The sequence below is a fragment of the Tinamus guttatus genome, unplaced genomic scaffold (assembly GCF_059628265.1).
Source record: "Tinamus guttatus ecotype Peru unplaced genomic scaffold, ASM5962826v1 Tinamus_guttatus_pri_ptg000190l, whole genome shotgun sequence".
Lineage (NCBI taxonomy): Eukaryota > Metazoa > Chordata > Aves > Tinamiformes > Tinamidae > Tinamus > Tinamus guttatus.
In genome coordinates, this window is record NW_028288724.1 from 1,007,251 (window position 1) to 1,029,383 (window position 22,133).

The following is a 22,133-nucleotide window of genomic DNA, read 5'->3' on the forward strand; positions in this document are numbered from 1 at the left end:
CAAAGGCTCTTGGAGGAGAAAGAGTTAATTTCACCCCCAAAGAAAGGCATGATAAAAATGTCCGCAGATGCCTCTTTTTGGTAAAAGAATAGGCGCAAGAGAGAGGAAACATTCAACAAAGTGAAGCCACTTAGGACTGCTTAATTTGCTTCCTTAAGGTGGAAAGGGAACATGAGCAATGATGAAAAGGGATGCTGTGAGAAAGCCCATTTTCAAAGTCTTTGGGGGAATAAAAACTCCTGCCCTGCCTGGTCCTGTCCCCACTGTGTCCCTCATCCACCATGCCAGTTAACAGTCAGTGAGCAAGTCATGTCCTTGCTCCTTGCCCATGAGGTACTCGAGCACAAGTGACCTCACAGTCAATTGCAAGCCATGGCCATGCTACTGTCCTGCCAAGACCAGAAAGAAATCAGCACCTGAGCCCTGTACCCATGCCTGGCCTATGAGGCACTCAGGGAGCTGTGGCCTCACAGTCACCTTCCATCTCATGTGCATTCTCACAGTCACCTTCCATCTCATGTGCATTCTAGTGTCCTATCAGATGCTGAGTCCTCACAGCAGGACTGCGACCTCACAGTCAACACTCCTGCCACGTGGCCACGTGCCTGCTGCTGGCCTATCAGGCATTCCAGCTGCTGCAACCTCACAATCAGCACCAAAAGTTATGCGCCTGCTGCTCATCTGTCAGGGTCTCTGGGGGAAGTGAGCTCACAACATCCAAGGCATTTACCTGCTGCTGCCCTGTGAGGTACTGAGGGAGCCCTGACGTGAGGATCAGCATCCAAGCCATGAGCCTGCTGCTGACCCATCAGCTACTGCAGCTGGAATGACCTCAGAAGCATATATCCCATCCATGCGCCTGCTGCTGGCCTATCAGGCACTCAAGCAGCAGTGACCTCACAATCTGCCGCCAAGTCACAGACTTTCTGGGAAGGTGAAGATGAAGAAGCTAAAAGCAGGGTGCTCCAGAGAGGATAAGAATAGCATCCCATGAAAGCATTTTAAAGTAAGGTGCTAAAAAGAAAAGAAAGACACAAAAATATTTGAAGTATCTAATAAAATGCCCAGCATTTCTCAATAAAAAAGAGCACTTGTTCTGTTAAAAAAGTAAAATACATAACCATACATGAAAGCCTAATGTAATGGAAATGTATGAAAGTGTGCAGCAGCAGCAGGTGGAGTGAGACGCAGCATCACTGATGAGAAATTGCACTGCACTTCTAGGACTTGCACCCAGCACCCATGAGTGCAAAGGCAACAGGAGCTGCCCCTGCAGCCCAATCCCTGGGAGCAGGTCCTGGAGCTGCCACAGTGGCTACATGCAGTGACACTGCTTGGGGCACTGAGCCCAGAGAGAAACCACTGTCTTCCTGGTTCGGTCGCTGCTGCAGGGAGAGCACGGCGCAGGCTGCCGAGGTCACGTGGGCTGTGGTTTGTGCACCTGCAGGCGAGGCTTTGATCTGCCGATCAGCCCCGGCAAGGGAATAACGGGCTCTTGGGTGAACACTGTGAGAGCTGGGGGGCTCTGAATGCCTGGGCTGCCCTGTCTGATGTCAGAGGAGTGAAATGTCCCAGCTCCCTTCTCCTGACCAAAGCACCAGCACCAGGCTGTCCAAGAAGGGATGGACGAGAATGCACTCATGGGATGTGTCTCTGGCCATGGCAAAGAGACCTTTCACTGCTGCTGCTCCCAGCTCAGAGGGGCTATAGCAGGATCAGGGGCTGTTCCTCCTTCCTTCCCTTCCTGACACAGCCCATCCCAGGGACAATCCCAACTCCACAGTTCTTATGGTGTGAGGGAAAATGGACACTTGCACTTTGGGCACTCGGGCAAACACAGCATGTGAGATCCCCAAAGTTCCCAGTCACCTGAGTGGAATACAAAGTGTGACAGACCCATTTCCCTTCATGATCTGCCCTGTCCCACTCAGATAGGCCCCAGGATGATGCCCCAGAGCAGTGGCCATGACATCCGCAGTGGAGCCGTGCCACATATATGGTCATAAACAGCGCTCGAGAAGTTCATTGGAGGGCTAGGTTGTGTCAGAAGGGAGATTACCCCCGATAACGTCTAAAAAGGTGCCTGCTCCTTCGATTGGCTCGCTGGGGAGCTGGGCCAGCACCTGCAGATATATATTTGCCTCCCATCTTTTTTGCCCTGCACAAGTTCCCCAGGATTTTTGGCAGGGACAAGGTGCATCAGGGCAGTGCCGTCAGGGCAGGAGGCTGCGGATGGAGGCAGAGGGACTCCGCATTTCTTGGGTGCTGTGGCTGCTCGTCTGGGTGCAGCTGTGCTGGGGTAAGTGCCTGTTCCCTAACCTCTGGGCATGGAGCAAGGAACAGCAGTGGGGTCATTGGGATCCCTCTGGAAATGGTGGATCTTTCCTCAGAGCAGTGAGACAAGGGTTAGAAGTGCTCAAGTCAAGACCCTGTGGACCTCTGGGTGGGAGAAGGGTATTGGTGCTTCCAGGGCTCCTGTGCTTCTGGCAGTCAGTGCCCGGGTGTTATAGACACCTCGTCCTTGCCACCCTCTGGGGACATCCTGTTCCCCCAGCACTGTGCCCCTGGAGCTGGTGCTGACTCTGCTGGTGACTGCAGCACTCAGTGATCCTAGGGCACAGCCAGCCCCGGGGTTGCCAGGAGGGTTTCTGTGCTGTTCACTGCCCCGGGGCCAGGGTTGCCTGGCCCGAGGAGGGGCAGTTTGTGCCATGCAGAGAACAGGAGACCAAGAGGCTTGTTGTGCTTACCCTGCAGCAGAGAGGTGCCTTTTACAAGGGCCCTGTCCAAGGGCAGGGATGGAGCTCTTCCCCATAGGTGAGGAGGGAATGAGGGTTGGGATGGAAGATGGAGATCATCTTGGTGTTCCCTGGGGACCTGTAAAGCCCTGAAAGCAAGTGAGTGGACTCTGAGGAGATGGGTGCCCACCCGCCATTGTGGGTGGGGGCAGAGAAACTGGGTCCCTGGGCATCCCAAGAGCACAGAGGGGAGAGGGCTCACAACCCAGGGCCAGGGACTCAGCCCTAGGACCCTACACAGTCACTGTGCTGCGGATGGTGCCCTCCTAACTGGCCCCGTGTCTGTGTTTGAAGGTGCTGCAGAGGTGAGGCTGGAGGATGGAGACAACCACTGTGCTGGGAGAGTGGAGGTGAAACACCAGGACCAGTGGGGGACTGTGTGTGATGATTACTGGGACATGGAAGATGCTGCTGTAGTTTGTAAGCAGCTGGACTGTGGATCTTTTGTCCGGGATGGGTATTTTGGGCCAGGATCTGACCCAATATGGCTGGACTCTGTAGGCTGTCAGGGCAATGAGACTGCCTTGTCTGAGTGCGCACATGATGGTTGGGGTAACCATGACTGTGATCATAGTGAGGACGCCGGAGTTGTTTGTTCAGGTAAGGACTCATCCAGTTCCCCACCTCTGGGGTCAGGCCTGGGATCAGGGGACTAAGCAGGCTGTGCCCTGAAGGAGTAATGTGTGGGTAACTCTCACTGCCCATCTGCGGCTGTTGCTGCTGCTGTCCCTGGGGAAAGGCACAGGTGAGCCCACCATAGGGTGCACAGATGCCATCAAGGTCCTGGGGGCTCATCCCACGATCCGTTGGTGCCTCAGGCTAGGAGATGAATTCCCCACCCTGCCCTACAGGGTCTAGGTCTCCATCAATCTCCTCAGGTTCTTTCAGGACATTTCTCGCAGCGCTGGGTGTCCCTGTGCCCCACACCTCAGGATGACTTGCTTGGCACCCCATGGCCAGGGAAGTGGTACGAGACAGCGAAGGCTCCTGGAATCATTCCCCTCACAGACAGGAGTTCCTTGGCTGACCCAAAGGGGCTTTTCAGAGGAGACAGGAGCAGAGCCTAGGGCAGAGAAGCAGGACAATGAGCAGGGCATTCCTTGTCCAGGGCCACCCCACAAGGATCAGTCCCCCATGAGCTCTGGGTTGGTGTCTGTGCTGCTGGCTGCTCCTTCCCACATCATCACAGGCTCAGGCTGGTCCTGCTGCGTCCGTGTCACTGACAGTCCCAACAGTGCAGGATACCCAGGAAAGAGGGAGCATTTAGGGCTGCTGAGGCAATTTCCCAGTCTAGCTCTGAGCTCTGCAGGGCTGAACAGGCTGCAGCAGCCGTTAGGGCTGTGGTGCTGGGGACCTGTCCTGGGCAGTGAGGCAACCTCTGGGCCAGCAGCGTTTCCCTGAGTGGTGCCTGTGCTTTTCGGTCTGTGATTGAGACAAGCTCCAGAGCACTGTGTGGATGTGAGAAGAGGTGCAGGGGATGTTGAATGGTTTCTGTCGTCAAAACCTACTGAGAGCTGCTGTTTGACATTAATGGAACCCTTTGGATGTGGCTGCTATGTAACTGTCCGAAGCCTGTTGCAACTCCCTCTCATTGTGGGGGTTTATTTTTATTTTTTTTTTCCCCCAGGATTTGTTCAACTGGTTGGAGGAAACAGCCTCTGCTCAGGACGTGTGGAGATCAGAGATAGAGACCAGTGGAGAACAGTCTGTGACTCACACTTCGGTGTGAAAGCTGCTGACATTATCTGCAGGGAGTTGAAGTGTGGCACTGCCCTGTCCATCCATGGGGGAGCTCACTTTGGAGAGGGGGTCAGTCCCATTTGGGATGGAGAGCTGCAGTGTGTGGGGAATGAGCCTTTCCTCTCATCCTGCCCCAAGAGGTCCCTCAGCAACCAGACCTGCAGCCATGCCAACTACGCTGGTGTCACCTGCACACGTGAGCATTTGGGGAGGCGGTGTGAAATGCCATGCATAAGCTATGTGCTAAGATACAGGGGAGAAGGGCTGAGCGTGGTTAGAATACTGGTGAGGTGGAGTTGTTTTCTCTAATCTTAAAATGATTTAGAAGGAGCAGAAAGGGCTGCTATCCCCTTGGCATTTCCTCTAGTACCCGAGGGTACAAGAGCACAAAACCATCCCCACTTTCCCTCCTTTTTCCCCGGACTACACAGGATTCAGGCTGGTGAATGGCAGCACGGCGTGTTCCGGGCGAGTGGAGATCGAGGTGGAGGGGACCTGGGGAACCCTCTGTGATTCTGGCTGGGACATCTCCGATGCTCATGTTCTCTGTCAACAACTCAACTGTGGATTTGCTGAGTCCATTCCTGCAGGAGGGCACTTTGGGAGAGGAACTGGTCCTGTCTGGAGAGATACTTTCCACTGTAATGGGACCGAATCCCATTTGGGACAGTGCCCTGTGACTGCTCTGGGGGTGTCCCCATGCTCACCTGACAACATTGCTGGTGTTTTTTGCTCAGGTGAGTTCAAGGAAAATGGAGGATTAACTCAACTTGCACCCTATGTGTGACATAGAAACGCAAAGCAGGGGAGTGTCTGTCAATGACAATCTGAATTTCCTGCTCCAGAAACTTTGGGTTCCTTTGGAAGGATTCAGAGAGTTTTGCCTGTTCATGCAGATCACGTTTCCTTGGCGGGGATGAGAGCTGAGCAGGGAGCAGGCATCTCTGCCACTCCAGGGCATCTGGTTCAGGCCCTGGGGGTACCACCAGGCCTGGGCTCTTCTACTCTCTCCTGGGACCCAGGCCCAGGAGGGAACTGTGGGACACAGCTCGATGCCCTGTAGCTGTCAAAGATCCTCTGCTCCCTCCTGCAGCCCATACCCCATCCCAGACCAGAGAGCAGACCTGTAGACCCTGGTCAAACTGCCCGCAGAATCTGCCATGAGCGCGCCCAGCAGGAGCAATCATAGGATCACAGAATTCTTAAGGTTGGAAGGGACCTTCAGAGATCATCTAGTCCAATCCCTGAGGCTGAGCAGCACCTTGGCCCTGGGATTTGCCCTTGCTCCTTGTCAGTATGAACCTCAGACTTGTCCTGTTTTGTAAGAAAGGCCCTCATTCCTCTGCTTCTTGCTAAGGACGCAAGCTCCACATCCCAGATCCACAGGGATGTAGAAGGGCAGAGCTGTCCCAGCGGCAGCCAGTCCCAGTTTGGAGATGGAACAAGGCTACTGCTCACCCGCACCCAGGTCTTGTACAGGCCACCACTTCCTCTTGCTGAAGCTGCTCTGGATTCATCCTTAAGCACTTATCTGGTGGTTATGGGGTTTGGCTTGACCTCCAATGCTTTCCCATTTCTGTCACTGAGATGATACTAGAACTCAGCAAGGTTTAGGGTCCGGAAAACAAAATCCCTTGGAGAACTCCCATCCTTGAGCTCCTCACTGTGAGGTGGATATGGATAGGTGAGCTCCAGCATGTCCAAGGGCATGAGAAATGGGAGACATAAGGCAGAGTTCAGGACATTTCGTCTCTCTCTGTGCAGGGCTCTCTAGATCCCTGCGGCTGGTTGGTGGAGGGAGCCGCTGTGATGGGCGATTGGAGATGCCCCTGAATGGGACGTGGGTCCGCGTCCTGGATGACCAGTGGGACCTGAACGATGCCAGCGTGGTGTGCAGGCAGCTCCAGTGCGGAGAGGCAGAGCAAGCCTACAACCCACCAAAGCCTGAGCGAGGGACGGGCCCTGTGGGGCTGAGAAGGGTCCAGTGTGCAGGGAAGGAGACTCATCTGACCCTCTGCAACACCTCCCTGCCTGCGGCAGTGCCTGCAGGAATTGCCGAGGACGTGGGCGTGGTTTGCTCGGGTGAGTTGCTCTGACGGTCCCCAATGTGCTGTGCTCCGCAGGGCTGCGAGCCCCTGACAGCCGGGTTTCTCCTGGGTGCAGGGAGCCGGCGGGTCCAGCTGGTGCACAGGGCAGGGCGCTGTGCTGGGAGAGTGGAGATCTACTACAACGGCACCTGGGGGACCGTCTGTGACGACTCCTGGGACCTGCTGGACGCCACCGTTGTTTGCCGCCAGCTGGGCTGCGGGGTGGCTGTGAATTTCACTGGTTCTGCTCATTACGGGGAAGGCTCTGGGCAGATCTGGCTGGATGATGTGAACTGCTCCGGGGATGAAGCTGCTCTCTGGGACTGCCCGGCCAGGCCCTGGGGGCAGCACAACTGCAGGCACAAAGAGGATGCAGGAGTTGTCTGCTCAGGTCTGTGTGGGCAGTGGTGGTGGGAGCCTGGTACTTCATCAGGGGAGAAGGTCGAAGCTGGACAGGGTGGAACTGCCCCTGGCTACCCTGAATCCCCTTCCTGTCTGGTCCTGGGGACACCCATGCACAGTCCCCACTGGATCTACTCAGGGCTATAGGGAGAACTCAGGTGTCCCCACAGAGTGGAGGGGGGAAGGTAGTACTGCACACTGGATGCTTCTCTCTGCTCCCTTGGTAAAACAGTGTCTTGCTGGCAGTGCCCTCTGACTATCTGAGCCCTGGGATGTCTAGAAGAGTCCCTGCTTCTTAGAATAACCCTCCTTACTCATGGATGCCATAGAACGCCCTGGGGAATTGTTGTTATGTTTCTCTCTGCTCACTCCAGGACCAACTTGTTCCCCCCAGCTTTGTGTTTTTCCTTCCAGAGTCTATGGCCTTGAGGCTGGAGAACAGTGATGGCTGCTCTGGGCGCCTGCAGGTTTTCTACAACGGGACATGGGGGAGTGTTTGCTCCAACTCCATGACTCCGAGCACCGTGTCTCTGGTGTGCAAACAGCTGGGCTGTGGATTTGGAGGGTTCCTTGAAACAGGCCTGCCATATGGCAAGGTATCTGGCCACACATGGCTGGATCGTGTTGAGTGTGGGAAGAGGAACAGCTCCTTTTGGCAGTGCCCCTCTGCTCCCTGGAACCCACAGTCCTGTGATGACCAACGAGAAGAGACCCACATCACCTGCAATGGTAATACTGGATCCACGTGGTCACAAAGCTCACAGCAGCTCCCTGTTCAGCAAGGCACAATGTTGAGAAGGGGTCTGGAGTGGCTTTTACTTTCCATATCAGACCATTCTGCTGTCAATGACACAAATACAACATATTCAGGAGCAGTAGCTGCCCTGAGCTACCCACATGGCCAACGAGGGGAAGAGGCACATGTACCCTCCACCTCACCTTGGTGGTCTCTTCTACCTCACCTTGGACACCTCTCGGAGGTGCCAGTTGCTCTCTGCTGCCCATACACATGGCCCAGACAATCACCTTTTAGCTTTGGAAGTCCATGCAGAGCATTCCACTCATGTCCATGGTTTGCTGAGGGAATGGGAAGGGGGAGAGAGAATGCGGTGCTGGTGACTCAAGGTTATGTAGGAACCGGGCCGTGCCCAGGGCAGTGCTGACACGGGAGCTCAGAACAGTCTCCTTCAGTGCCCTCCTAACTGGCCCCGTGTCTGTGTTTGAAGGTTCTGCGGAGGTGAGGCTGGAGGATGGAGACAGCCGCTGTGCTGGAAGAGTGGAGGTGGAACACCAAGGCCAATGGGGGACCGTGTGTGATGATTACTGGGACATGGAAGATGCTGCTGTAATTTGTAAGCAGCTGGACTGTGGATTTGCTCTCCAAGCCCCTCAGAACGGATATTTTGGGCCAGGATCAGGCTCAATTTGGCTAGACTCTGTAGGCTGTCAAGGCACCGAGACTGCCTTGTCTGAGTGCACACATGGTGGTTGGGGAAACCATGACTGCGATCATAGTGAGGACGCCGGAGTTGTTTGTTCAGGTAAGGACTCATCCAGTTCCCCACCTCTGGGGTCAGGGGACTAAGCAGGCTGTGCCCTGAAGGAGTAATGTGTGGGTAACTCTCACTGCCCATCTGCGGCTGTTGCTGCTGCTGTCCCTGGGGAAAGGCACAGGTGAGCCCACCACAGGTTGCACAGATGCCATCAAGGTCCTGGGGGCTCATCCCATGATCAGTTGGTGCCTCAGGCTAGGAGATGAATTCCCCACCCTGCCCTACAGGGTCTAGGTCTCCATCAATCTCCTCAGGTTCTTTCAGGACATTTCTCGCAGCGCTGGGTGTCCCTGTGCCTCACACCTCAGGATGACTTGCCTCGCACCCCATGGCTAGGGAAGTGGTACGAGACAGCGAAGGCTCCTGGAATCATTCCCCTCACAGACAGGAGTTCCTTGGCTGACCCAAAGGGGCTTTTCAGAGGAGACAGGAGCAGAGCCTAGGGCAGAGAAGCAGGACAATGAGCAGCGCATTCCTTGTCCAGGGCCACCCCACAAGGATCAGTCCCCCATGAGCTCTGGGTTGGTGTCTGTGCTGCTGGCTGCTCCTTCCCACATCATCACAGGCTCAGACTGGTCCTGCTGCGTCCGTGTCACTGACAGTCCCAACAGTGCAGGATACCCAGGAAAGAGGGAGCATTTAGGGCTGCTGAGGCAATTTCCCAGTCTAGCTCTGAGCTCTGCAGGGCTGAACAGGCTGCAGCAGCCGTTAGGGCTGTGGTGCTGGGGACCTGTCCTGGGCAGTGAGGCAGCCTCTGGGCCAGCAGCGTTTCCCTGAGTGGTGCCTGTGCTTTTCGGTCTGTGATTGAGACAAGCTCCAGAGCACTGTGTGGATGTGAGAAGAGGTGCAGGGGATGTTGAATGGTTTCTGTCGTCAAAACCTACTGAGAGCTGCTGTTTGACATTAATGGAACCCTTTGGATGTGGCTGCTGTGTAACTGCCTGAAGCCTGTTGCAACTCCCTGTCATTGTGGGTTTTTTTTTATTTTTTTTTTCCCCCAGGATTTGTTCGACTGGTTGGAGGAAACAGCCTCTGCTCAGGACGTGTGGAGATCAGAGATGGAGACCACTGGAAAACAGTCTGTGACTCACACTTCGGTGTGAAAGCTGCTGACATTATCTGCAGGGAGTTGAAGTGTGGCACTGCCCTGTCCATCCATGGGGGAGCTCACTTTGGAGAGGGGGTCAGTCCCATTTGGGATGGAGAGCTGCAGTGTGTGGGGAATGAGCCCTTCCTCTCGTCCTGCCCCAAGAGGTCCCTCAGCAGCCAGACCTGCAGCCATGCCAACTACGCTGGTGTCACCTGCACACGTGAGCATTTGGGGAGGCGGTGTGAAATGCCATACATAAGCTATGTGCTAAGATACAGGGGAGAAGGGCTGAGCGTGGTTAGAATACTGGTGAGGTGGAGTTGTTTTCTGTAATCTTAAAATGATTTAGAAGGAGCAGAAAGGGCTGCTATCCCCTTGGCATTTCCTCTAGTACCCGAGGGTACAAGAGCACAAAACCATCCCCACTTTCCCTCCTTTTTCCCCGGACTACACAGGATTCAGGCTGGTGAATGGCAGCACGGCGTGTTCCGGGCGAGTGGAGATCGAGGTGGAGGGGACCTGGGGAACCCTCTGTGATTCTGGCTGGGACATCTCCGATGCTCATGTTCTCTGTCAACAACTCAACTGTGGATTTGCTGAGTCCATTCCTGCAGGAGGGCACTTTGGGAGAGGAACTGGTCCTGTCTGGAGAGATACTTTCCACTGTAATGGGACCGAATCCCATTTGGGACAGTGCCCTGTGACTGCTCTGGGGGTGTCCCCATGCTCACCTGACAACATTGCTGGTGTTTTTTGCTCAGGTGAGTTCAAGGAAAATGGAGGATTAACTCAACTTGCACCCTATGTGTGACATAGAAACGCAAAGCAGGGGAGTGTCTGTCAATGACAATCTGAATTTCCTGCTCCAGAAACTTTGGGTTCCTTTGGAGGGATTCAGAGAGTTTTGCCTGTTCATGCAGATCACGTTTCCTTGGCGGGGATGAGAGCTGAGCAGGGAGCAGGCATCTCTGCCACTCCAGGGCATCTGGTTCAGGCCCTGGGGGTACCACCAGGCCTGGGCTCTTCTACTCTCTCCTGGGACCCAGGCCCAGGAGGGAACTGTGGGACACAGCTCGATGCCCTGTAGCTGTCAAAGATCCTCTGCTCCCTCCTGCAGCCCATATCCCATCCCAGACCAGAGAGCAGACCTGTAGACCCTGGTCAAACTGCCCGCAGAATCTGCCATGAGCGCGCCCAGCAGGAGCAATCATAGGATCACAGAATTCTTAAGGTTGGAAGGGACCTTCAGAGATCATCTAGTCCAATCCCTGAGGCTGAGCAGCACCTTGGCCCTGGGATTTGCCCTTGCTCCTTGTCAGTATGAACCTCAGACTTGTCCTGTTTTGTAAGAAAGGCCCTCATCCCTCTGCTTCTTGCTAAGGATGCAAGCTCCGCATCCCAGATCCACAGGGATGTAGAAGGGCAGATCTGTCTCAGCAGCAGCCAGTCCCAGCTTGGAGATGGAGCAGGGCTACTGCTCATCCTCACCCTTGTACAGGCCACCACTTCCTCTTACTGAAGCTGCTCTGTATTCATCCTTAAGGACATACCTGGTGGTTCTGGGGTTTGACTTGACCTCCAATGCTTTCCCATTTCTGTCACTGAGATGATATTAGAACTCAACAAGGTTTAGGGCCTGGAAAACAAAACACCTTGGAGAACTCCCATCCTTGAGCTCCTCACTGTGAGCTGGATAGGTGAGCTCCAGGATGTCCAAGGGCATGAGAAATGGGAGACATAAGGCAGGGTTCAAGACATTTCCTCTCTCTCTGAGCAGGACTCTCTGGATCCCTGCGGCTGGTGGGTGGAGGGAGCCGCTGTGACGGGCGAGTGGAGATGCCCCTGAATGGGACGTGGGCCCGCGTCCTGGATGACCAGTGGGACCTGAACGATGCCAGCGTGGTGTGCAGGCAGCTCCAGTGCGGAGAGGCAGAGCAAGCCTACAACCCACCAAAGCCTGAGCGAGGGACGGGCCCTGTGGGGTTGAGAAGGGTCCAGTGTGCAGGGAAGGAGACTCATCTGACCCTCTGCAACATCTCCGTGCCTGCGGCAGTGCCTGCAGGAATTGCCGAGGACGTGGGCGTGGTTTGCTCGGGTGAGTTGCTCTGACGGTCCCCAATGTGCTGTGCTCCCCAGGGCTGCGAGCCCCTGACAGACGGGTCTCTCCTGGGTGCAGGGAGCCGGCAGGTCCGGCTGGTGCACAGGGCAGGGCGCTGTGCTGGGAGAGTGGAGATCTACTACAACGGCACCTGGGGGACCGTCTGTGACGACTCCTGGGACCTGCTGGACGCCACCGTTGTTTGCCGCCAGCTGGGCTGCGGGGTGGCTGTGAATTTCACTGTCTCTGCTCATTACGGGGAAGGCTCTGGGCAGATCTGGCTGGACGACGTGAACTGCTCCGGGGATGAAGCTGCTCTCTGGGACTGCCCGGCCAGGCCCTGGGGGCAGCACAACTGCAGGCATAAAGAGGATGCAGGAGTTGTCTGCTCAGGTCTGTGTGGGCAGTGGTGGTGGGAGCCTGGTGCTTCATGAGGGAACGAGGGAGAAGCTGGTCAGGGTGGAACTGCCCCTGGCTACCCTGAACCCCCTTCCTGTCTGGTCCTGGGGACACCCATGCACAGTCCCCACTGGATCTACTCAGGGCTATAGGGAGAGCTCAGGTGTCCCCACAGAGTGGAGGGGGGAAGGTAGTGCTGCACACTGGATGCTTCTCTCTGCTCCCTTGATAAAACAGTGTCTTGCTGGCAGTGCCCTCTGACTATCTGAGCCCTGGGATGTCTAGAAGAGTCCCTGCTTCTTAGAATAACCCTCCCTACTCATGGATGCCATAGAACGCCCTGGGGAATTGTTGTTATGTTTCTCTCTGCTCACTCCAGGACCAACTTGTTCCCCCCAGCTTTGTGTTTTTCCTTCCAGAGTCTATGGCCTTGAGGCTGGAGAACAGTGATGGCTGCTCTGGGCGCCTGCAGGTTTTCTACAATGGGACTTGGGGGAGTGTTTGCTCCAACTCCATGACTCCGAGCACCGCGTCTCTGGTGTGCAAACAGCTGGGCTGTGGAGACGGAGGGTTCCTTGAAACAGGCCTGCCATATGGCAAGGTATCTGGCCACACATGGCTGGATCGTGTTGAGTGTGGGAAGAGGAACAGCTCCTTTTGGCAGTGCCCCTCTGCTCCCTGGAACCCACAGTCCTGTGATGACCAACGAGAAGAGACCCACATCACCTGCAATGGTAATACTGGATCCACGTGGTCACAAAGCTCACAGCAGCTCCCTGTTCAGCAAGGCACAATGTTGAGAAGGGGTCTGGAGTGGCTTTTACTTTCCATATCAGACCATTCTGCTGTCAATGACACAAATACAACATATTCAGGAGCAGTAGCTGCCCTGAGCTACCCACATGGCCAACGAGGGGAAGAGGCACATGTACCCTCCACCTCACCTTGGTGGTCTCTTCTACCTCACCTTGGACACCTCTCGGAGGTGCCAGTTGCTCTCTGCTGCCCATACACATGGCCCAGACAATCACCTTTTAGCTTTGGAAGTCCATGCAGAGCATTCCACTCATGTCCATGGTTTGCTGAGGGAATGGGAAGGGGGAGAGAGAATGCGGTGCTGGTGACTCAAGGTTATGTAGGAACCGGGCCGTGCCCAGGGCAGTGCTGACATCAAAGCTCAGAACAGTCTCCCTCTGGGGCCATGCTCCTGCTCCTCTGCTAACCAGGGAACCTTTTGGGGTGAGCAGCCAGGGTAACCCTGGAGCTCAGCACTGTTATACACTGCATTATCGAGGGGTTCAGCTTTGTCCATGAGCAGTGGGAGGTGCTGGGAGGTTCAAGTAAAGGTCAGTCCTGATCCTGTCCACATGACCCCCATGAAGCAGTCCCTTCCTTCACTGTAGCGTTTCCTTCTACAGGGAGACGACCAGAAACCCCTCCATCCATAGCAGCAGAGTGCCCCAACTCTACGAGCTGCACAGGTAACTGCTGCTCCCTATGCCTTTCTCGCCTGGCCAGGCTCTCTCAGCTACCCCAGTGACATGGAGGGTTCTGTGTTTTCCAGAGATGGAGAAGATTCGTGCTGTGGGAGGAGAGGACGGCTGCTCGGGCAGAGTGGAGGTTTGGCACCACGGCGCCTGGGGGACGGTGTGCGATGACTCCTGGGACATGAAGGATGCTGAGGTGGCCTGCAGGCAGCTGGGCTGTGGCCCTGCCATGTCTGCCCTGGGGGAGGCTGCATTTGGGGAGGGGACAGGTCCCATCTGGCTGCATCAAGTGGAGTGCAGAGGGACGGAGCGGTCTCTCTGGGACTGCAAGGTGCAGTGTGGGAACAGCGGTACCTGCCAGCACAAGGAAGATGCTGCTGTAAATTGCTCCGGTGAGTGGTAGTGCTTGGTCCCCTTGTTTGGGGGGATGTGTTCCCAGCTGGGCTTTCCTAGGGCCCCAGGGCTCCTCAGAGCAAGGATGTCCCTGCAGAGGTTGGGTGCCTGGTGCCAGGTGGGGAGCAGCTGTTGTGGGGCAGGGTGTCCTCAGGCCTCTGCCTGTGGGGTTCTGCAGCCCCCCAAATGCCTGTCCTGGGCTGCCAGTGCTGTCCTCCCCATGGCCCAGAACAGAGAGCCCAGGGCCTGTCACGGGCATACAGAGAAGGACTGTTCTGATGGCACTTGGAGGGGACATCCACAGGCACAGCCACATCTCTCTCCCTGCTCTGCAGCTGCACCCAGGATGACAACACCAGCCCTGCGAGCAGGTAACCTGCCCTTCTCCCTGGGTTGGGTCTCCCTGGGGCCAGGCTGTGACGTGCAGCCCGAGGGAAGGGGCCTGTGCTGGGGTGCAGGGCCCCAGAGAGGAGGCCCGGGGTGAGAGTGGGTGACTTTGTGGAGGGCTGTGAGTCACCCAGCAGTGTGAGAGCTGCCCCACGACTCAGCACAGGGCCCCCCCAGCCCTGCCATGTGTGAGGGGTCAGGACTGGGGTGTCCCTAGGCCCCCACGTGCCCTAGGCAAGGACCTGCCTCATCCATGTTGCTACCCATGCAGATCCTGCCCAGAGGCGTGTGAGGGAGACCGGGGGAGTCTCCGTGCCTGTTGTCATCTGCATCGTCCTGGGGGCCCTGCTCTGCCTGCTCCTGGCCCTCCTGGCAGGGCAAGTGCAAAGAGCCAGGGCTCAGCGCAGAGGTGGGTCCTTCCTCAGTGGTGCCAGGGTGGACGATGCCTCTTAGCAGCGCTGTGGGGGCTGTGGGGTGTGTATGACAGCACAGAGAGGGCTGTGGTGTGGGTGCTGCCTCCTGCCCTATTCCCTGTTCCTTCACTGTCTGTCTGTGGGACACCTGCAAGCAGGAGTTGTGGGAGTGTTGATGCAGGAGGAGATGGTGATGGAGGAGAAAAGAAAAGGCAGTGAGGGGATGGTGGAGATGGGAGCAGCAGGGAACATACAAGGATGCTGCTGGCTGTGCTCTGGACAACGCTGGGGGAGGCTGTGGGGCAGGAGCGGTGCCAAGAGGAGCTCAGGGCAGGGGGTCTCTCAGAGTGGGAGTCGGTGTCTGGGCTGCTCCCTTTTTCCTGCCCTGTTCGCCCAGATCAGGGCAGGGCCATGATATGGACCCATCTGACAGACCGCGAGGAGCTCCCTGGGGAGAGGAGCCGTGGGAGCTTCTCCCTTGTCAGAGCAGGGACTGACCTGGGGCCAAAAGGGACATTGGGGGCTGTCTCTGAAGAGACAGCATGAGGTGACGTTGCCCCAGACCATCTCTACAGGGCCGTTGCTGTCACAGGGGATCTGGCCATGGTGCCTGGGCAGAGCAGTGGGTCTGGGCTGTGGGGTCAATGCTCGTTTGGCTAGGGTGGAAGGGCTGGGTGCCCACATTGGGGTTCTTCTCCTTTCTCCATGTGCCTGTGCTGATCCTGCCCATGTCCTCAGCTTCCAGGAGGTCTCTGGAGCCCTTCTCTGAGGCCGTGTACCAGGAGATCGACTACAGCCAAGTGTGGGAGAAGCAGGCGAGGTTCAGTCCTCCAGGTCTGTGTGGTGGGTTCTGGGAGGGAGCACATGGCAGGGCCCTTTCCACTGGTCCTAAGCCACGATGGGACTGTTGCAGCCCTCAGGCCAACTGTCCCCTCAGTGCTGGGGTCACGGGTTCCTTCAGGAGAGCAGCCCAATGCTGGGCTCAGGTGAGGAGCTTCCTCCCCACCAGCTCTGCCCATCCCAGTCTGGGGCACAGCTCCTCCCTGCCAGTACCCATAGGTTGTACCTGGCGGGTAAGGGAAGCGGGTGGCCAGGGCAGCTCTGAGAGGCCCTTGGAAATGTGGTTTGCCCCATGGGAGCAGGAGAAGCCCTGGGCTCTCCTCCCCATGCAGTCCTTGCTAGGTGGGTCCCCATCCCCAGCAGGGCTGACAATTAACAGGGTCAGCAGGGCTCACCCCCATAACACTCGCTGCTCCTCTTGCCAGGCTCCCCTTCAGAGGGCTCCCTGACTAAGCTGCAGCCTGAGCCCAGGGAAAGTGAGGAGCTTCCTGGGTCAGCACCAGGTAATAGGCAAGGAGGCAGGGGAAGGGTTGGTCTCTCCTCCCCATAGCTGTGTCACTGAGTGTCACCATTGGGATGGGGCATTCCTGCCTTCAGGAATGACTCTGGAGTTCTGCAGTGTGGGCAAGAATTGGATGTGCCCCACTGAGATGGGTGCCTGAATGGGGCCTTATTGGGCTCAACTTGTCCCTGCCTCCATCAGGCTCTGAGTTTGTCCCAGGGAGTCCCCAGCCCTGGTGCAGACCCCAGCTCTGCTATCCCTGTGGCAGGGGGAGAGGGTACCCCACTGCCTCATACACACTCCCATACCCCTGGATCCAGGATGCTGGATCTTTTGTGGCCCTGCCAACACCAGTGTCTCTGTCCTTTGTTCCGTCGTGTCCTTCCTTCCTCTGCTCTGTGGGAGGGCTCCTGTTTTCACCAGCTCCTCTCTAGTTTCAGAGGTCCCCGTCCTGCCCAGAGGTGACCCAGCAGATGGCTATGACGATGCCAGAGAAGTATTTGACCCTGAGGAGGATCTTGTTCCTGGGCAGCGAGACTGGGAAGCGCCCAGGGAAGCAGAGGAGAGTGATGGGCTTGAGGAGGGACAGAGAGGTGAGGGGGAAATGGACCTGCTGGCTCCTGGGGTGCTGTCCCCAGTGCCAGGGGAGTTGGAGCAGCCTGAGAGCCCCACCTCCCAGCATGGGAAGGGAACCTGCCCCAGGAGTTTTCCTGGTGAGGAGAATGGGGTGGGATCAGGGGACTGAAGGTCTCAGGCAGTGAGAGACAGGGAGGAAGGGGATTTACAGCCTAGAATGTGTGTGGGGCAAACTGCAATGCACTGGCCTTGCTGCTTGCAGCGGGGAACGTGCGCTGCTGGGGGAGTGCCAGAGCTCCCAGAACAGTCAGAGCTGCCCCATCCTTTCCCTTCACAGACACAGCGTATGATGATGCTGAAGGGGCGTCCCTGGCACATCCTCATGAGGACACCAAGGCTGTGAGACTGGACCCTGGTGCCAGACTATCCCTGAATCCCGGTCTGAGAGAGCCCATCACTGCCATGAGGTTGGGTGCAGCTGGGACAGAAGAGAGCTCTGTGCAGCTTGGAGAGCCATGAGTGACAGAGTCCCATCTCCCTTCTGCTACTAGTAGCAGAAGAGCTGGGCATTTCCTCTCTTATCATTTCTCTACTTTTATCACATGCATTGCTATTTGTTCTTATTAAAACCATGTGGGAGTTTGACCCAGAGATTGTGTTTCCCTCCCCAGGTGTTGGATGTCTCCCGAAAGGTGATCAGGGAAGGCGAAGCACCATGAACCAGCAGTGGGGAAGGGGAACATCTTGGGAAGAGCAGGCTCTGAGACAGGCCATGCTCCTGCAAGAGCCCATGATCTCTGGGGTGTGGGAATAGTGATGAGTCCAGCTGAAGGATATTTCTGCTGACAGGGACATAGAATCACAGAATCATAAAGGTTGGAAGAGACCTTTAGAGATCATCTAGTCCAGCCTCCTTGCACACACAAGGTCACCTACGGCATGTGGCACAGAATTGCGTCCAAGAGGGTTTTGAAGATCTCCAAAAAAGGAGATTCCACAACCTCTCTTGGCAACCTGTTCCAGTGCTCTGTCATCCTGTCAATAATTTTTTCCTTGAGTCCTTGTGGAACTTTTGGTGTTTCAGTTTGTGACTGTTTCCTCTTGTCCTATTGCTGGCCACCACTGAAAAGAGGATGGCCCCATCCTCCTCACTCCTTCCCTGCAGGTATTTATATACAGTCACCAGATTCCCTCTCAGCCTTCTCTTCTTCAGGCGGAACAGGCCCAGCTCTCTCTCAGCCTTAAAATCAGTCTCAGACATTCCCATCCTGCAAACCTCATGGAGAATTTCCAGCCATATGTGCCTGTCTGCAGAGTCCTGTTATGTCCCTCTGGGCAAGATGGTCCAGTGTCCTTGCCCCCACTTGCTCATTTCCCAGGGGCTCTGTCTGGGCTACCCTGGTCCCCAAGACAGGGGACACCTCAGAGCTGCAGCACAGAGCTGCACAGAGCCCCGAGCACTGGGCTACGGCTCCATAGCAGTGAGCCTCGAGGTGACAGCAGGCCCTGAATACTAGTGCATATTTCCATGGCCAAGAAGATATCATGCCCATCGCTAAAACAGGTGCCCACGGGAGCTGAGACAAGATGCCTGTGCCTTGGCTGGGTTTTAAGCAGCTTCTCCCCAGTGTGAATGGGTGAGAAACCTCTCCTGTGGGAGCTGAGCAAGGAGGAGGGCTCGATGGTTGTGGGGCATGTGGCACTCAAACTGCCTCCCTCCTCCATCCCAGTATTCACTGAGCAGTGCACAGAGGCCTTCAGGGGATGCACCAGAGCTCACTCAAGGAGCCCTGGGATGCACTGAAATTCAGACAGCAGCCCAGTGGGGGAAATGAAAGGAAATCAAAGGCCCATGAGATACACTGAAAAGCAGAACAAGGCCCCCAAGAATCATCAAAAACCAGACAGAGATCTCTGGCATACACCAAAAGGCACCCGAGGCCCCAGGAATGGACTGAAAAAGAGACCCTGGGACACACTGAAGGGCACTCGGAGGCTGCTTGGACACACTGAATGGTGCTTGGCTGCCCCTACAGTGCCCCAAAAAGCAGATAAAGACTAATGAGAGAGGCACTGCAGGAACACCAAAACACACATGGGGGCACTGTGGAGAGCTGCAAGCAGCACATGGAAGGTCCAGGGGAGCCCTAAAACACCAAAGAGTGGGAGTCCAGAGGGGTACTGCCAGAAGAGTGAGTACATCAACAGGACATGGAGGCCTTGGGGGAGCACTCAAAGCCATGCAGAGGACCCGGGCAGGCTCCATTTGCAAAAGGAGGGATCTGGTGGGGTCCAAACAAAGGGAAACTGGCAGGGCACACAGGAGGTTAGCATGGATCACCGGCAATGCAGCCCAGCTCTTGGCCTGCTCCCGGCCACTGTCGTGAGCTATCCATCGTCTTTCCTAGACAAGGTAATGACAGAGGAGGGATGACTTTCTGGAAGATGGGATCTTTTCTCCCTGCAGCCAGCACAAGCCAGCTGCACCACTAATGCCACTGGACGCTACTGGAGCTCTAACCTGCCCTTGCTGCCTGGGCGCTTGTGACTCTGTCTAGGAGGCTTTTGCTTCCTGCCCCTTGTCTCTCGTACATCCCCAGGCACTTGCCCGGTGGGACTTCTTCTCCAAAAGGAGCCAACCACTCCATGGAGGGCACGTGTTGTCATGATGAGGGCAGGTGGGGAGCAGAAGGAAGAGGTGGCTTTTCTGTTTGGCAGAAGAAGTGGTCTAGTTCAAAAGCAGGACTCTGGCTGAATTTGGCCACCTTGCTTGCTCCCTAACTCTACTTGGCCGGGGGAGCTGTGAGCCTGCATGGGAAGATGCAGAGCCACCACATCCTTCACTGTGGTGGAGAAGGGCCCATTTCAGAGCAAAATGACCGAGCTGCCCAAGAGCACCTAAGTATTCTGTCAGGCTTTGTTCACTGAAAGTGCTCTAACTTCCCTGGGGCCCAGTGTAAGGATATGGAGTTTGCTTTAAAGAGTTCACGCTTCCCTTTAGAAATGGTATGCTCACACATACAATTTATAAAAGCTGTTAACAGCAATTCTGCCCCTCAGAGGCCCTAACAAAATGAAATTCTGACTAGAAACACAAGCAAAGGAGTGCTTTACATTCCTCCGTGTTTTTTTTTTAAATTTCTGGTAGAAATTGTTTTCCTTTACCAACACTACATGTTTCCATGCATCACTTTGCCATGTAAATATCTGGATGGAGAAAAAAGTGCAAAATAAAGAAGAATAGGGGGTATATCTAAATGTCCATGACTGACAAGAAGGAAAACATGCCATAGAAGCATACATTCTTTATCTCAAAAGAATTCTCAATCATGAAGTACTCCTTCAGCAAAAGAAAAGATGGTAGAAAATGACTATGTGCCCAAGAGGAAAGACATTCTTTTTCCTTCACAGGAATGCATCCTAGAGTCCTCAGTGGACATAAAATAGGGCTTCTAACAGTGAACACGATGGCAATATGTTACAAATAAATAATTTTCAAGAAATCTCCTTCAAAGTGAGTAAATAAAACTATTGCTTGCATACTATCTCTCACTAATCATTGAGGCTGTCTTCACTGCAACAGTGAAACTGGGGAGTGTTTTATGGATTTGAATCCAATGACTTTTAACCTATTGTAATGTCTGAGCTTATTTTTTGTTCTTAGTATCTTCTCTTCTTCATGGAAAGAAGGTGTTTTGAGCATTCCTCAGCAGCCATTGGACATTGTCCCCAAAATTTTCAGTTGAATTTCCTGAGAAGACTCACAAAAATGTTTTTGTATCTGCATGCACTGGTATGCTATGTCCCATTCTGAGGAAGGGAATTTATATTTAATGAATATGTTTTGGATTGTCTTTATAATATCCCCATATGGAAAAAAAAAGACAAAAAAGTTTATTCCTTTCAGTACTACATTCTAACAAGAAAATTATTCTCCTGAGATTCCCGTATTTAATAGCTGCATATATATGTGTTTAATGTAATTAATCATGCATAATTAGAATGGCTATCATGAAGAGGATAATGACTGGGGAAAAAAAGAAAACCCTTGCATGGCCAATGACTTCCTTCAAGGCTAGTTTCACTGCCTTGTTTCTGAGACTGTAGATGAAGGGGTTTACAAATGGGTACAGGATCGTGTTCAGCAAAGCTAAAATTCTGTTGGTCTCCACAGGAACATCTTCTGAAGGCCATTCATAAAGAAAAATGCAGCTTCTGTATACAATGGCTAAGCTGGTGAGATGGAAAGAGCATGTAGCAAAAGCTTTCTTCCTCCCAGATGCTGATGGCATGTGCAGAATACAGTGGAAAACGCACAAGGAACTCAGCACTACAGATGACATCAAAATGGAGTCTGCTTTCCGAAGCAGGCTGACATCAGAGCTGGAGAGTTTGAGTAAGGAGGAGTTGTCACTAAAGAAATGATGTATCTTGTTAGAGCCACAGAAAGTCAGTTTTGAGATCAAAACCAAATGGTAACTAAAAAGAGTGTAGCCTATGACCCACTCAGCAAGAACCAGGTGAGTGCAGAGCTGCCGCTTCATGATGGCAGCATAATGCAAAGGTTGGCAGATGGCAACGTAGCAGTCAAAGGACATGACAACAAGGAAAGCAAGCTCAATACAATCCAGGGCAAAACAGAAATAGGATTGGGCAAAGCAGCTGCTTACTGAGATTGTTCTCCTACCAGAGCTCAGAATCACAGCTCAGAATCACCAACAGATTGATGGTTGTGGAGGATGTAAAGCAGATTTCCAGGAATGCCAGATTGCTGATGAAAAAGTACATGGGGGTTTGCAGGTGGTGATCCACATGGATGAGAAAAATGATAGTTGTGTTCCCTATCACTATTGTCAGGTGTACGAGTGGAAAGATCAGGGAGAGAAGCAGCTGTAGGCTTTGGTTAAGCCCTGAAAAGCCCTCTAGGATGAACTCAGCAACTGCAGTTTCATTTCCTGCTCCCATGTGTGATTGCAGCACAGTCTGCTGAGACAGGAGGAAGCAGAAACCATAGTGTGAATGTCACAGTTTGCGTGGGAGGGTACCTCTTTTCTATATAACACAGACAGAAATATTCCTCTAAACCATGCATCACACTCTTATCACTCTGCTTCACATTTCACTTGGAGATTTTGCTGACTTCTTTCTGCCTTTTGCAGTGACTCACAAAGAATTTCCTCTCAAGAGCCTAAAGAGTTTGGGAGCTGTTTCATGCCCTGCCTGGGATATTCCAAGTTCACTTAGACCTATAGCAAACATCCATCACATCTGTGTTTCAAAAGAGAAAATTATCTTCCAAAAAAAAAAAAAGAAAAATCATACCATTCTCTGCAGATACCAAGTCATCCATTGAGAAAAGTGTTTTGAAAGT

General features: G+C 54.3%; 1 protein-coding gene and 1 pseudogene across 1 annotated transcript; one reads left to right on the forward strand and one right to left on the reverse strand.

The window, feature by feature from the left end:
- Positions 1-2,180: 2,180 nt before the first annotated feature.
- Positions 2,181-17,281, forward strand: LOC104569219 (antigen WC1.1-like). Its single transcript, XM_088523487.1, has 21 exons — positions 2,181-2,299; positions 3,090-3,395; positions 4,423-4,731; positions 4,967-5,272; positions 6,300-6,617; positions 6,699-7,013; positions 7,439-7,753; positions 8,251-8,565; positions 9,579-9,887; positions 10,123-10,428; positions 11,445-11,762; positions 11,844-12,158; positions 12,584-12,898; positions 13,583-13,645; positions 13,729-14,043; positions 14,380-14,415; positions 14,703-14,840; positions 15,583-15,678; positions 16,110-16,187; positions 16,627-16,779; positions 17,100-17,281. Exons 1-21 carry the CDS (start codon positions 2,233-2,235, stop codon positions 17,279-17,281), a joined length of 4,875 nt encoding a protein of 1,624 aa, XP_088379613.1. The 5' UTR covers positions 2,181-2,232.
- A 3,464-nt stretch (positions 17,282-20,745) lies between these two features.
- Positions 20,746-22,133, reverse strand: LOC148594884 (olfactory receptor 6C3-like; annotated as a pseudogene).

Excerpts from the sequence above, each read along its gene's own strand:
- LOC104569219 (XM_088523487.1), top strand. The coding sequence starts at position 2,233 with ATGGAGGCAGAGGGACTCCGCATTTCTTGGGTGCTGTGGCTGCTCGTC. Across the intron at positions 7,014-7,438 it reads TGCAGGAGTTGTCTGCTCAG|AGTCTATGGCCTTGAGGCTG; the intron begins GTCTGTGTGGGC and ends TTTTCCTTCCAG. Across the intron at positions 12,159-12,583 it reads TGCAGGAGTTGTCTGCTCAG|AGTCTATGGCCTTGAGGCTG; the intron begins GTCTGTGTGGGC and ends TTTTCCTTCCAG.